Source organism: Lissotriton vulgaris, chromosome 6 (genome assembly GCF_964263255.1).
Source record: "Lissotriton vulgaris chromosome 6, aLisVul1.2, whole genome shotgun sequence".
NCBI classification, from domain to species: Eukaryota; Metazoa; Chordata; class Amphibia; order Caudata; family Salamandridae; genus Lissotriton; species Lissotriton vulgaris.
The window spans coordinates 1,325,561,225-1,325,577,976 of record NC_141694.1 but is presented as its reverse complement, the minus strand read 5'-3'; the positions used below and the strand labels follow the sequence as shown (position 1 = coordinate 1,325,577,976).

At 47.0% G+C, this 16,752-nt stretch overlaps 1 protein-coding gene across 3 annotated transcripts in view; it reads right to left on the bottom strand.

The window, feature by feature from the left end:
* The window catches only part of SASH1 (SAM and SH3 domain containing 1), a 576,231-nt gene that overhangs the window by 195,707 nt on the left and 363,772 nt on the right, over nt 1–16,752 (bottom strand). For all 3 annotated transcript variants that reach the window (XM_086927460.1, XM_086927459.1, XM_086927461.1), the window contains exon 5: nt 669–709. In XM_086927460.1, the coding sequence (XP_086783586.1) occupies nt 669–709 (41 nt within the window). The remainder of the gene's footprint in view (nt 1–668; nt 710–16,752) is intronic.

Sequence of the window (16,752 nt, the reverse complement as noted above, 5' to 3'; positions counted from 1 at the left end):
ATATTCTGACGTGTCAATTGTGGAACCCTATCCCTTTGGTCTTGGGGTCCCTCTCTCTTTTATTAGAGACAACAAATATCAGTGCCAGCCAGGCTACATCTCGAAGAGCCAAGTTTTCCCAGCATGCAGCTGGACATAAACTGAAGATTGACAGGCAGGAGTTCCAATGGGAGGACACCTGAAGAGGAAGGTGCAATGCCAAGGCTAGGCTTCCTGATCTTGGGAATGCTCAGTAAGAAGGCATGAACAGTACTCGGGAAAGATGGCGCTTTCTTTTCTTTACTTGTCTGTTTCAACACAGAGCAGACGTGTGCATGCTGGCAATAACTGTGTGAGGAGGCTTGCTCAAAATCAACATTTTGGTGAATAAATAATGTTTATAAGGAAATTAAAGACACATTTTGTGGCGAGTCGCACACTTACTGCTACTCCAGAGACAGCAAAGGAAATGTCCTTAGAGCATTATCTGTGGTTTGGGAAGGGCTATCAAAGGCGATTGTGACAAGCAGAGAACAATATGTTTAGCCTGCGCGATTCAATGGAAAGCTTAACATATATCACAATGTATTGAAATAAGGGGATACATGCAAGGAGCCTGATCTGGCTAGCTGTTATTTCAATAAACCAGCTAAACATAGTCTCAAAACATCAGACTGGATCATACTGACCTAGTGAGCCATCTTCGGAGCTTGACTTGTGGAGCGAAAACCTGCATGAAAGAAAGCAGAATAACTCACTGTAGACATATTCCCTGACAGCGAGACATTTTATTACAATACTTTGCTGATTGAAACCATAGACGTACAAGCGGTTCACTGCTTTCCTATATTTATTTCTGCACATAGAGAGCTTGTGGTTCACTTTCATTTAGCAGCAATACATTTCCCATCTGGCAGCACATTACAGTAAAAACCAGACCCAATGTATTTGGGACTATGAAATGTTGCCTCACACATCAGACCGAAACAGAAACATTTGGCATCCCAGGTTCTCAAGTGGCTAAAACACTACATTTCATTGGGAAAAAGAGTAGCTGGGGTTATCGCTTCACTGTGAAGGGCACCTCAATGGCAAAAAACCTTTGGGCTAAACCGAACCCTTTGTAAGCATGGGAACTCTACACAAATGATCTCTGATGAGAAAAAAACTGTGTGGAAATCCATAACAAGGCCTCACAGAGGGACCAAGTATTCAATTTTCTTCCTACACGTCCATTGTCTTTCTTGGATCAAGAATTCAGATTAACAAAATAAAGACGAGCGTTATCTATCGACCTATTCTGCCAGCACTGCATTCTACCAAGACCCTAACACTCAAAGGCTTGCCTGATGCCACTACAAAGTCTGTACCACAAGCTGAACGCCAGTATGTTCCACAGGCAAATTAAGTACCACCAAACGTAAAATTGGCCAAGCTGCATCAAACATGGCTTACAGACTGGGAAACCAAACGTGATGGGACCACTCACGAAACCTTTGCATCATACTGGACTCCTCCCTCACAATGAACCGCCAGATCAACACTGTATCCTCAGCATGCTTACACACACTTTGCCTGCTTTGAAAGTCATGCAGATGGATCCCCAATCAATCCCGAATGATGTTCACCCACGCACTCATCAGCAGCAGAGTGAACTACGGCAATGCAATCTGTGCCGGCGTTACCCAGAAACTCCTCAGGAAACTTCAAAACGTTCAAAATGCCGCAGCCAGACTGGTGCTCAACATCCATGTCCACAACCACATCACGAAACACCTTTAAGAACTCCACTGGCTCCTAGTCAACCAAATAATCACTTTCAAGCTCCTTAGACACAACTGCAAAGCCCCCACCAACGCAGGACCAGCACATCTGAACCGCCACCTCTTATTCCAAATACCCACCAGACACCTCCACCCAACTGGCCCTAGCCACCGTCCCACGGATCCACAAGACTAGAACCGGAGGAAGATCTTTCTCCTACCTCGCCGCTAAGACCTACAACAACCTCCCTCTCCACCTCAGGCAATTCCCGTCGCTGACCCAGCTCAAGATGGAACTCAAGACCTGGCTCTTCGACTGAACCCCAGGCGGTTCATCAGCCCCCCTTCCTGTCCCCCTTCCTCCCCCCAGTACCGTGAGACTGTCACAGGTGAGTAGTCACGCTATACAAACCCCTGATTGATTGATATGGAGTGTCTAAATTAATCTCAGCCACTAATATTTTACTCCAGGCCGCATTCCAGTCAATCATTTTTTTAGCCCATAATGCCATTTTCTGATTTGGAGGCACTCATACATGTTGTCCAAGCAAAACTGCTTTTGGCACTCCAGAATACAGAGGACTGCAGCAAAATGTGCTTTAACTTTCTAATTCTGTTTTAGTTATTTCACATGTTCGTCATGTAATTACGAAGATAAGTTGAGAAAATTGGCGCTCTACTGGTAGGTTCACCTAATTAAACTCATTGTGGCCTTTTATTTTAGCAGGTTTTTTTGCTTGCATTAAAGTTTAACACAACCGCATACGGGCGACGGAGTAGTGCCAGCTAACAACAATGCACAATAGCAGTAGACAGCGAATTGAAGTCACTAGTGGAGTTACTGATGTTTGACCCTAAGTTTACATCATGCATCAGCCCTCACGGATCTACCCAAGGAAGGGGAAGAGCAGTAAACAGTGTCTCACTCTGAGATTCAAATTCTTCAAAAACATCCAGAAACTCAATGTATATTGTGTACTCTCAAACTCCAGATCAATATGGCAAAATACCTTTTAGAACGAACATGTGTTTTTTACACCAAAGGGCCCACATGGCGGACAGGCCTTTAGCCTTGTCAATGGTTATTTTTTGCAAAACTCCATAGTTGGGATAGCTTCCCAGCCCTCATCAATTAAAAGAAGAAAAACACTGGTTAAATCAAAAATATTTTTTTACCACCACAAACACAAATTACCTCAATAATCTCTCATACTTAAGGAGACTACCGTGTGTGAATGTGCTACTTGTGAAAAGGTAGAAAGCCACATCACTATGAAGATAGCCATTGGCTATAGGGGGCTGATACACTGTCCATGTATGTTGCAGAAGGCAGAAGAAAAATGTGGATGGCACAGAATCAGACCACTAGATGAAAGGGCTGGTTGAAAGACCCTACAAGTAAGAATATACACACTATTTTAGCCAGGCTCTGTTAGTGTCATATAATGCTGCATTCTCTTAAATTGACAGTAGATGGCACTGCAGTGTTGTAATCCGTTTCAGTGAAAGAAACGAGAACTGTGAATAATCGAACGGCAGTTCACAAATATCTGAATACAAGTTAAACCCTCGACAATGACAGCAAATGTCATCGTTTGTGCGGCCTGTGGGTCACCAACAATAAAGTACGAATATCAAGGGTCCTAGGTGTCTTGTGTATCCAACTTTAAGTAACCTCAACCCCTCGTTACATTCGGAATGAAGATTATCATGCATGGAGTGATTCACTGACTATTTGCCTAAAAGGCGCTCCACCGGTCCAAAGAGCAATCATTCTACTGAGAGACATTGTCTGATAAATGTCACGAGAGGTAACTGACAAAACATGTCCACCCGGAACCGACTCTAGCAAAGCGTTTTCAGCCATTAAATACATCTGTTCTGCGCACATGCATGAGGAACACAGAGAACACATACTCATTCTGATCATGCACTGCTGACATGGTAATGCTTCTCCTCTATGCTTTGAAGCGTTTGTAGAAAATAGAGTGCTTTACGACCAGTCTACATGTCTCCAGGGGGGTAGTCTGCCACCCACAGGGCACGCGATGTGGCCCCTTCTGTCACAGGCAGGCCCATACCCCTGAATGAGCGGACTGTACTGACCATGTCTTCCTCAGATCGCTTGAACAACCTCACTTGATACCTTAAGACACAGTTTTCCAAACTGTGTGGCGCGACACGTTACTGTGTCGCGCCCCATGCGTAGGTGTGTCGCGGCGGGATGTGATGTGATGACCACTGTTCCCAGGAGCGTGCAGTGCTGTGTGTGAAGCGCACACACACAGCACATCCCAGGAGAGCATTCCGCCGCTCGCATTTAAAAGTGGCGTCGCGAAAAATGCTAATTTCCTTTCTTCTTCTGCAAGTGCTGCATTTATTTCTTAATGAAGCGCAGCCAGAGGATGTTAGTGAGCCTTTGTGAAAATATTTGGTAATTACAGCACCATCATGCGCTGCAATTAACAAATATTTTCACAATGGCCCACAAACGGCCCCCAGCTGCGCTCCTTTATGATAAGAAATGCAGCTTTCAAGTCAGCGTCAGTACAAGAGCGGGATAGGACGCTCTTCTCTCTCATACGGGCATTACCTGCAGCCAGCCAGAAAAAAACGAGAGGATATTTTATTTACTTCTAACTTCTACCCGAAAATTATTGTTCTGACAACACCTGGCAGGGTCTCTATAAATAGTGCCGCAAACATGTTGAGCTGGACTGCCTTTAATGAATCATCCGTCGCCCTCTTCAATTTATTGCCCGTGTAATAAAAGAATCTGACTGCGAAAGCGCAATCACACGTTTATGTACCAATTTCCATTTGCTAAATGTTCGAGTGCCTAAAGGCACAAAAATATCGGGCAAAGTATTGTTGATATGCAGCCATTAGCAACACCTGCTTCAAATATGAGTGGCCACATTGCTTCTGTTGTGAACGAACTTATTGAAATAAAATGATTTTTATATAAGGCTGTGTCTGTGTTTTCGACCTTGTCCTACAGTTTGAGATTGAAGCAATCACTGGTAATTTCTAAAAGGCATAGAATGGAAATTCACCATATTTTCCAACATCCTCAGAAAGATGGGATAGGCAGTGACAAGGCCACAACCACAGGAAGGGAGTAATTACACAGGGCCGTGGGTAAGAAGCAGGCAGAAGTGTGCAGGGACGCAGTGACTGTTCACAGCAGGGGTCATGAGAGGGAAGCAGGCAGTTATCTGTATGGGAGGAGTGACTCTTCACCATAGCTGCCATGGTTTCAGATCGCTATGTGTGACATTTTTATAATGTCAGTGTAATTATGAGTGACATTTTATCAACTATGAGTGACACTTTCCAAGGAGCAAAATCAAGCAATGACACTTGAAAGTGGGAGGTTCAAGCAGTAGATTTTCAGCATTTCTTGATGATAAATAAAGGTGGGCAGCACAGCCCGGGCTAAAAAGAGGTGGGCGTGGAAAAGAAGGGAGCAGCATTATAGATGTGCACAGGGGAATCATGGGTAAAGGAAGAGTGGTGAGATCGGGGCAGGGGAGTACAGGGGGCAGTAGAGATGTGGCATGGGGGAAAGGAGGGGGTGCAGGACATGTGCCCTCTAGTCTTCGCAGAGACAGGAGGTGGCCCTAGAGAGAGGTCCGCCTGAGTGAGAGCTGTAGTGCACCAGGAATGGAAAGGCACACATTCTAAGAGCAGCTTCCGGGAAGAGGCCCTGCACTGAAGGGTGAGCTCTGGGGGCAGAGGTGTAATAGGAGAGGGGAGGGGGTGAAACACAGGAGGAGAAATACAACAAGAGGAAGAGAGCCGGGTGATTAAAGTGAGAGAAAACCACGAGAGAAAGCATAAGAATGGGGAGAAGTGGTGGCTCTCACTGCAGTGAGGGCAGTGCCCATTGTGAGGAAAAGCAAACCCAGCTGAAGCCAAGATACTGGATCAAAAGTGTGGCCATGAAGAGCAGAGTTTTACGAGACAGAATTCCTCCAAGAACATGCAACATTCTGGGATTCTAGACCACAGAGATTTAGTCTAGGAGCGAAACTACTGGTGACCTGGTGATCTGGAACTTTTGGATTTAATTCCAGCTCTGGTGTGTGTGTGTGTGTGGCTGTGGGGTTGTGTGTGTGGGGGTGGGGTTGTGTGGGTGGGGGGGGTTGTGTGGGTGTGTGTGGGTGTCTGTGGGTGGGCGTGTGTGTGTGTGGGGTTGTGTATGTGGGGTTGTGTGTGGGATTGTGGGTGGTTCGGGCTAGCTCGCTGCGCTCGCTGGCTTTACCGTGTCCCTGAAATTTTTTTCACAAAAAGGTGTGTCACCAACATGAAAAGTTTGGAAAGCTGTGCCTTAAGACATTAAACATTGGTGCAAACACCATACTGCTCTAGAGGCAACCGGGCCAGTGGAAGCGGATCCCTGCCCTCGGCACACAGTGCAGACGAATCAAGGCTGCGCTGTCACATAAAGGATACAGTAGCACTCCAGGAAAACACTGGACAGAGGGAGTAAAAAGAGCATTGCCCGACACAACCGGTGCACACACAGGAAGAGCCATGACGCCATCAGCAGGCAAATTCATCAAAAAGCTGATGCCATTTACGAAAGGTGACCTTGTGCCCTTGGTCAACAGTGCCCCCCAAAAAATGATTCAGACAACACCACACAGGAGTGATACTGAACAAAAGGAGCCTGAGCAACAGATGGTTTGACATGTGAGGTGATCCCACAAAACTCCATGAAATCTGTGTGAGGTGCACATGCCAACTTGAGTGGCCTAGGAAAGACTTGGAGTGTGTGCCTCCAAAATGACAGAGCCAGACGCGTCATAGTTTTTTTTTCTCCTTTTTTAAAAGCCAAGCTGCACAGCTTTGAGGATGCCGTACAGCATGACTAGAACCATTGGCAAAGCCAATAGATCCAGACCAAATGCCTTTGCCAGTGCTTGTTTATTTTGCTCTGGCTAAACAATCAACAGTGTTGTGTCTTCCAGACTGCCATTTGGCCAGAAATTCAATGCTTGACCAGAAATAACATCCAGTGCCCTAGGAGGTGTAAGGTCACCTCTTATCTCCCAATCAGGTGCAGAGTGCTGTATGGCAACAAGCAGTGTTGAGGGCACAGAGGAGTCTCGTGTTTGTCACATGTAATGGCCACCAATCAGGCCGTGAGCAGGATGTCCCAAGACAGTGCACTCATTCACAGAAACACTTCACCACTCATCACTGCAAAACAAAGTGACTGGAAGAATCCAGTAATCATCTCGCTAGTTGGACTGTTTTTTGTATTACGTGGCCCATATTTTCTGCATGCCACCGTCACTATTTTAAAGAAGTCTGTGGTTTTATATCCTCTGTAATTTGAATCTTCTGGTCCATTGCAAACTGGAGTCAAACCTGCAATTTCTACACTTTCTTTGCTTTGTTGCTGGAGACAATGCAGCCACGTTGCTGCCCAGACGCTGCTTGCAATCTGTTGGGAAGATTTTAGAAATAGTCCGTGCTCTTTTGAAAATCTGGGAAATGTAAATTTCCAACTCGTATTTGTATATTGCAAAATAATGTAAGCTGTGTCGATCTTCGCGTGGCCAAACAAAAGCTTGCGTTAAACAGAGCCAGGCCCCGCATCAACTATGAAAATAGTCAACAGTGAAAACAATTTACCCCGAATCCTTTTTGCAACATCGAGGGCATGCCGGAAAGCAGTGACATAAAGAATGGGTTTAGCACCTACAGACAGAAGCCTATGAGTGAAAATGACATGCATATATCTAATTTTAGCAGAACTGGTGGTCAAAGGCAGCTGGAAGCCAGGAGTGTGAAATACACACGAAGTGCACGTGGCTTGACTAAGTCAGTTGCTTTCGGTAAGAAGTGACACTTAATGGCAGACTCAGAGATAGTGTGGAAAATGGTGAATTAAAAGTCTGAAATGTCAGCATTTAGAAAACAATGCCGTGCTTGGTCATTTCACCTAAGGAAAGCTATGCTGGCCCACCTCTGTTCACCACCCACTTAGGCTACCCATGATTTTTGGGCCATACTATTCCCACTCTACTACCGGTCCTGCTTGTCTGACCTACCAGAGTGGGGGTGTGGAGAGGTGGCGTATCAGAAGAATGGTGCTGAAAATTGAGAGATTATGTACTGAGAGAGAGGGGCTGGTAGACAGTTGGCTCGTCTACCGACCCCTGCCCACACCACATCTTCAACAAAGCCGACTCCATCATCGCACCCCAACTCCGGAACATCATCAACAGCTCCTTCGCATCCGCCACCTTCCCGGAGAGCTGGAAACATGCCGAGCTGAGCGCCCTCCTGAAGAAACCCACTGCGGACCCCACGGACCTCAAGAACTTCCGCCCCATCTCGCTCCTCCCCTTTCCAACCAAAGTCATCGAGAAGACCGTCAACAGACAACTCTCCCCCTTCCTCGAGACCTACGGATTCCTCGACTCCTCACAGTCCGGCTTCCGAGCAAACCACAGCACCGAGACCGCCATCATCGCAGCCACCGACGACATCAGGACCCTGCTCGACAATGGGGAAACAGCTGCCCTCATCCTCCTGGACCTCTCAGCAGCCTTCGACATCGTATGCCACGGCACCCTGATACAACGCCTCAGCAACACCGGAATTCAAGGAGTGGCACTGTAGTGGATCATCTCGTTCCTCGCCGGAAGAACCCAGAGAGTCCGCCTCCCTCCGTTCCAATCCGTGGCCACCGAAGTCATCTGCGGCGTTCCGCAAGGACCCTCACTCAGCCCCACCCTCTTCAACATCTACATGAACCATCTTGCAGCCATCGCCCGCCAACACAACCTCAACATCATCTCCTACGCCGACGACACCCAGCTGATCCTCTCCCTCACCAACGACCCCGCCACCGCCAAAGCCAACCTCCAGGAAGGAATGAGAGATGTCGCAGAATGGATGAAGATCAGCCGTCTGAAACTGAACTCAGACAAGACGGAAGTCCTCATCCTCGGACCATCTCCCTCCGCCTGGGACGACTCCTGGTGGCCCCTGCCCTGGGCAGCGCACCCAAACCTACAGACCACGCATGCAACCTGGGCTTCATCCTGGACTCCTCCCTCACGATGACCAAGCAAGTGAACGCCGTCTCATCATCCTGCTTCAACACCCTGCGCATGCTCCGAAAGATCTTCCGATGGATCCCCAACGGAACTAGGAAAACAGTCACCCAGGCCCTCGTCACCAGCCGTCTGGACTACGGAAACACCCTCTACGCTGGAACCACAGCCAAACTCCAGAAAAGACTCCAGCGCTTTCAGAACGCCTCAGCACGACTCATCCTAGACATCCCTCGCCGCAGCCACATCTCTGCCCACCTGAAAGACCTTCACTGGCTCCCCGTCAACAAGAGGATCACGTTCAGACTCCTCACCCATGCACACAAGGCTCTCCACGACATGGGCCCGAAGTACCTTAACAGCCGCCTCACATTCTACACACCCACCCGCCAGCTCCGATCCGCCAGACTCGCCCTCGCCTCCGTCCCACGATTTCGGAAATCCACCGTCCGAGGAAGATCCTTCTCCTACCTGGCAGCCAAGACATGGGACTCCCTCCCCACTCACCTACGGCTGACCCAGGACCATCTCTCCTTCAGGAACCAACTCAAGACCTGGCTGTTCGAGCAGTAGCGACCCCCCCCCCCCCCCCTCAGCGCCTTCAGACCCTCACGGGAGAGTAGCGTGCGGTACAAAGAGAATTGAGATGCAATACGGTGTAGTAGTTAGTGTGGAGGCAAAGAGAGGACTGCAAAAGAGATAGAGAGGTAAGATATGGCACGAGGGCCAGAGATTGCAAGGTGAGGTAAGCAGAGAGCTTATTTTGGGAGAGAGGTGAAGTAGATGGGAGAGAGATACAGGGAGGGGGGAGCAGAAACACTGCAGGGAGGCACCGTGAGTGGGGTGCGGTAGAGAGGTAGGTACATAGAGTGGAAGAGAGGGGCAGGCAGAAGGTCATGAAAGAGAGGGGGAGTAGAGAGGGAATACAGAGAAAAAGGGTCACAGTCGGGGTAGAGAGAGTTGAGATTGAGAGGGTGTAGTTGTAGAGAGGTGTAGCAACAGGCAAAGCGAGACGGGGGACAAAGATGTGTGCTGAAGTAAGGAGACTGTGTTTCAACAAAACAAGGGAACCCTTAAGGTATAGCATAGGGACCTTGGGCATTAATTATTATACAGAACAGTGGTCCCTATAATAAATATATTGTAAGCAATGATCATACACTTGATAAATTGTATGTCTTCTGTCCATCCGGACAGGTATTTATTTTTTAATCAACAAATTATTTTTTGGTTATTAAAAATGTCAAGCGGGCACAGCCGTGACCTTCAACATATATAAAGGACAACAACAAAAAAAAGGAAAAATGGAGAAAGCTCAAAATATGTCTGTACACTTGTGTTTCAGTAGGACAGACGTTGAATGTAAAAACACGCCATTGCAATTATCAATGTTACATACACAGTTTGCATATGGGGTTATGTGTCGACGTTTCGATGCCTATTTTAGAATGTGGGCATCATCATCAGGACATTGGATGACATTATTGTTGTATGGTTTACATGGCGGGTGAGACCTGGATTCTAGGAAATAATCAGGTCGTGTTCGCAGGGAATTCTGCACCCTCGCGGTATATTTAATAATCCGGCGCGAGTTAAACACAGCGTTCGGTTTATACAGGAATACGTCGAAAAGCACGATGGCTATTTCGGGTTAGGTAGGAGGCTGCCACGAGTCTGGCGATTGCTCCATATCGCCAGACTCGTGGCAGCCTCCTACCTAACCCGAAATAGCCATCGTGCTTTTCGACGTATTCCTGTATAAACCGAACGCTGTGTTTAACTCGCGCCGGATTTTTAAATATACCGCGAGGGTGCAGAATTCCCTGCGAACACGACCTGATTATTTCCTAGAATCCAGGTCTCACCCGCCATGTAAACCATACAACAATAATGTCATCCAATGTCCTGATGATGATGCCCACATTCTAAAATAGGCATCGAAACGTCGACACATAACCCCATATGCAAACTGTGTATGTAACATTGATAATTGCAATGGCGTGTTTTTACATTCAACGTCTGTCCTACTGAAACACAAGTGTACAGACATATTTTGAGCTTTCTCCATTTTTCCTTTTTTTTGTTGTTGTCCTTTATATATGTTGAAGGTCACGGCTGTGCCCGCTTGACATTTTTAATAACCAGAAAATAATTTGTTGATTAAAAAATAAATACCTGTCCGTAAGGAGACTGACATGGCAATTCATTTCTAATTCCAACTGCCTCTGAGTATGAGTGACAGGGTCAGGCAGGCCAGGCATCGTTTCCAACTATCTGTCAAGAATTCCTCAACTGTCACATTGAAACAGAATCTGATTTTTTTCATAACACCAACGTGATGGCGTCCATTGAACTGTCCCAATAGGTTTACCGAGAGCAGGGGAGGCCCAGGGCAACTGTCCACTTGACCGTGCCTTAAAATGTCTATGTCTTAAGAGTATAACGGAAATCTAATTTTAGGTGGCATCTTGACTTGGGTCACACGCTGCCCACCAGGGACCGGTCAGCAGCTCCTTCAAGATAAACATGAACAGAAAGAGCCTGTATACCATCCAGCAAAGGCACGCCTGCAAAGCCCAGTGCACGTGAACCCGCCGCCGAAACCCAAAGACCAACTTCGAACCTACTAAAGCATCATGTTTGAACCGATCGATCAACTCACATTTCCAATAGGACAAAGAACAATGTCTCTTTCAGCCAGAAAACGTCTATATCACAAGCTTTGTGGAGCGTCTGTTGACCAATTGTATAGCACAGTAATGCCTTCGGAATCAGGTCATTTCCATGTTTCTTTTAATAAAAAAACGTAAATCTATGGGTCTCTCCTGCCACATACATGCCACGCTCCTGCTTTGCGGCCTAGTCTCCAGTTTCATACAGGCAGCCAGGCGCGGTTCTTCCATTGCAGCTCCCTCATGACAATCATGTCAATGAATCAACATGACGTCAGACCGCCGGGCGGGCGTCATGTTGATTCATTGACATGATTGTACAGACGGCAACACAAGTACGCATGCGTGGGGACGGAGGGTGAATTTTTACCCGTGCCAACGCATGCGCACTTGTGTTTGGGCGGCGTTGCGCAAGCCCATCAGGAGCCCTAATGGGCGTGCTGCGGGCGAGAGGGTACCTGTGCCCCTGGCGCCAGGATTGGCCAGGGGCGCTGTGACGTGTGCGGGACCGGCAGCAAGGTAAGAGTGTGTGTTTTTCGGTGTTCCAGTAAACTAGCTTGCACAAATGACTTGAGATAGTTCAGTGTGTTAAAGCATCTGCTGCAGAAATGTGTGCGTCTATTCCAGGTCACCCGTTTATTTCACGGCATGGGGTTTTGGAAATGTAAAAATTCTCAGAATTTCTTTTTTGATAATTGCAACAACAGCCTTCAACAGATTTCATTTTATAAACATTTTCCAGAAAATGAGTTAACAACTGTCACCACAAATATAATGTACTCTTTGAACTAAGGTTATAAAATTTCAAAATGTTAACAAACGGTAGAGGCGGAATAGCATGATATATGCATTTATTATTGCATGCATGTTGGTGTATGTTTGTATGTGAATTTGTATAGTACATACCTAGGGCTTACAGGATGGCAAATACATGGGCGCTAGAAGGTTTCCAGCATAAAAAGGTAGGGGTGATGTAATATGTAAACTGGCACATCCTTCAACATCGATCCTAAAGGCTTGTTAGAGTCCATAATTTATTTTTATATGGTCATAAAAAAACATGAATGATGGATGGATGCAGGGTGGGTGCATTAATGATTGTTCGGTGGATGGGTGGGTGGGTGGGTGGATGGGTGCATGGATGGATGCATGCATGATGGGTGGATGGATGCAGGATGGATGGGTGGGTGGATGGGTGGATGGATGCATGAATGAATGATGTATGGATGCAGGATGGGTGGATGGATGGGTGGATGCATGCTGGATGGATGGGCGGATGGATGGACGGATGGATGCATGAATGATGTATGGATGGATGGATGCATGGATGCATGCATGATGGATGGATGGATGAATGATGTGTGGATGCAGGATGCGTGGGTGGATGGATGGGTGGATGCATGAATGATGTATGGACGGATGCATGCATGATGGGTGGATGCATGATGGATGGATGGGTGGGTGCATGAATGAATGATGTATGGATGCAGGATGGTTGGGTGGATGGATGGGTGGATGCATGAATGATGGGTGGATGCATGAATGATGTATGGATGCATGCATGCATGATGGGCGGATGCATGATGGATGGATGGGTGGATGCATGAATGAATGATGTATGCAGGGTGGATGGATGGGTGGATGCATGGATGCATGCATGATGGGTGGATGCATGATGGATGGATGGGTGGATGGGTGGGTGCATGAATGAATGATGTATGGATGCAGGGTGGGTGGATGTATGAATGATGTATGGATGCATGCATGCATGATGGGTGGATGCATGATGGATGGATGGGTGGATGCATGAATGAATGATGTATGGATGCAGGGTGGGTGGGTGGATAGATGGGTGGATGCATGAATGATGTATGGATGGATGCAAGGTGGTTCGGGCTCGCAGGCTGCGCTCGATGCAATATGCAAATTAGTTTACGCCCCACCACTTTCAAATGTCACCAGCCGCCCCTGCAGGCAGCTGTAGGTATGATCACTGTCATGATTTCCCCAGTGAAGAAAACGAGCTCGCAGGCCGTGGAAGTTTCAGTTTATTTTTCAGGCATGGCTTACCTAGAGGTGGGCGCGCCAACAAATGAACAGGGAGAGCCAAGTGGAACCAAGGGTCTGGCTGGGATCTTAGGGTTCGTGCACGAGCCGAACCCTGAAAATATGTGCTATGTAAATCATACAACAAACATCACACAAAATATGATAAAGTCTCTTCAAAGTAAAAATATATATATATATTTCTTTATCGAGTGGCACTTAGAAGTACTAAAATGGATAGTTTTGTTCAACTAAGTTTTTTGAACTGATATATTTGAAAGTGCTTTCACAGGTGATAAAGAAATAAAAAGTTTTATTGAAATAAAACATGTGCCTAAGATCACACTCAGAGTCTAAGCTGGGGAAGCTGCGATTTGGGGGTTTTCTGGTTTCATTATGTACAAACCAGCCAGCAAATGGGTGTCTACATTATACATGCCAACATTTGAGGACAGGGACGTGGGAGAATTAAAGTGAAAAATCGGGTGAATGAAGATTCCCCATTGACTTCTATTGAAGAAAATGCAATTTCAGGCGGGAGACAGCTCAAATAAAGAAATTATTGGCTTGAAAAATCGGTAGTCTCCCGCCGGAATTGGGTCTATTGGCATGCATGCTACATGCCTCTCCTCATGTTAAGGCTTTGTTTTTACCTCTTATTAAATATAGCACGAAGACAACCTGAAGGCCCAGCGCTTTATGTGAGCACAAGACTTGGAGCTGAGCCAAAGCCAAACTTCAGACTCGAACTTTCAGTGGCTCGCCCACCTCTAAGCTTGCCAACAACCCAGCCTGGCTGAGTGAATTAGCTGGCACTGGGGCGGTGGATGCGACACTGAAAGCCATAAGCGTCCTTTCGTTCGCCGGCTGGTACCGCTTCTGAAGGCTAACGAGGCGGTGGCTCATGGCGGCCATTCCTGGGCAGGACTGGGAACCAAAATCGGCCTTGGCACACTGCGGCCGGGCTGTTTGCAAGGACCTGTTTTAGCCGATTTTGTTACAGGGGGCCAATATTGCCAGCCCCTGGTAACGAAAACGGCTCCCCAGGGGCCCAAAACCGGCCCCCACTCTGGCAGTCCATCAGGGAAACACCCGGTGTCAACTACGGCCAGTCCGGTCCTGGGTCATTCCAGCGCTTCGCTCCTCAAAGACCGACCGACGCCATTATCTCCCTGCAGGGGCTACGCCGACCTCGCGCTCCTCTCATGGACACCTTCGTTAGCGCTTCACTGGGACATGCTTCGTCCACAGCGTCCAAACTGCAGAAACTCGTAGGCACGGCCAGGTAGAGGGAATAAGGCAGGAACGGCTACCAGGGCCTGTCAGCACCCGACAACTTGCCGTCACCGAGCAATAAAACGGCAATTAATGCAGAAGCAAGCGGCATAAAAAGGTTCATAACATTATATATCTGATGAAAAGGTAAAGGAACAGAAATAAGCTGCAGCAGATGCCCTGATAAAAGGAAGGCCTCTCCCAGGGATACTCTATTTTTACAGGAGCAGCCTAAAATCGATGCTGTGTCCATGGCTTCTCCCATTGTTGAAATCAGGGCACAAGTCCTAAAAAAAAAAGCAGGGGGCCGCTACAAGTTAGGTGGTGTCACCGGAAGTGACACCACAACAGGAAGTTACGTCACGAAATTTGCCGTCTCCGTCTGAAATGCGTGAATACATACAAGATACAAGTAGAGGTATAATACTGCAATAAGTGGCAGTCACTCAAAACACAAGAACACACTATACACAGGACCCATTCCTCGGATTACACGGTTATTACAGACTCGGGCCGTAGGCACTACGGGCATCTGTCGGGGTCCCTGGAAGTGACATGCTCGGCGTGTTGACAGTGCAGCTCCTTGAAGCCTTGGCGCCGGCTGTGCTCTGAGAAAGGCTGGCAAAGGGGAGGGCACGAGGTGAAAGGGGAGATTAGTCTGAGCCCCGGGTGCATTTGAAAGGCTATCATTCACGCGCAGGTGCAGACTTGGGTACAGGCTCCATCTTTTGGGCAGAGGGGACGGCGTCCACTCGGTAAAAACCCGGTAAAATAAGTGGAGGGACGCCGTCCACCCGCGTGGTACCCAGACTTGAGCCCTGGTTGAAATGCATTGTTTGGGGCTTTTCAAACTCTCACCATTTATCTCAAATGTCAATCATTTCATAAGAACCAGGAATGGAAACATTTAAAACGCCTGGAGCATGAAAAAGAAATAATATTCCAACAGCGGCAATTAGAATTAAGAACTTTGGAAAAAGCAACAGGTCGGTGGAATGGATGAAAAATGAGGAAGAGAAACGACCTTGCACAAGTATTTATGAGCGAGTTTGGTCTAGAGTCTATTTAGACTCTAAAGCATGGGTACTCACAAACATTTGCCCAGGGGCCACAAAGTGCAGTCTGTGGTGTGACTGAGGGCTGCACTGATGCTAGCAGTGTGGCGATGCTTATCGGCTTATTTAACATTTTTGCTATATATTAGAGCTCAGCAACTAAACAGCAGCTCCTGAGTATCACTGGTCTAGAGGCTGAAAAAATGGATGAAAGATTGGCAAACCATGTAGCAACTCTGGGTGGTGATTTGATAACATGTCAGTTGCTGGTGCAAATGCATCAAGTAAGTTGGAGAGACAGAATAGATGTAAAGGTAGGCCCAGGAGAGAAGAAAGGAAGTACAGGAGAATAGAATTATATTCCTCAAAGGATTGCACTTCACCAGCTCTTAGAACAGAAGAGTATTATGGGAAGGGTCACTGGAATTATGCGGCAGGGAAGGGCCAAATTAATTGGTAGTGTTTACTAAGTTATGCGGCAACAAAAGGAAAATTGTGAGGCATAACGCAGCACATTCTTGGCACTATTATTTTTTCACGTTTCGCCTCTTTAGTAGCAGTTTAATATCCAAATACAGTAATAAGCAACTGAAAGATGATTTGTCAACCTTTTCTATAGGGCCTTCAACTGGGTGACAACACACGTCATAGCAATTTTAGTAAATTTGGATTTTTTTCAGCTGGAAACACGTTTTTTAAAATTAGAATCTGCAGATAATGGATTATGTGGCAAATCCATAACTGTGTGAAAACACTGCAGCCACAGAATCTCATAATTCCAGTGGCTCGAGTAATGGGCAGTCAACCATAGAAATGTGGGTGCCTACACAGGAGGTAGAACCAGCGGAGAAAAGGCGGGAGAGGCATGGTGCAGTCTTAAAGCAAA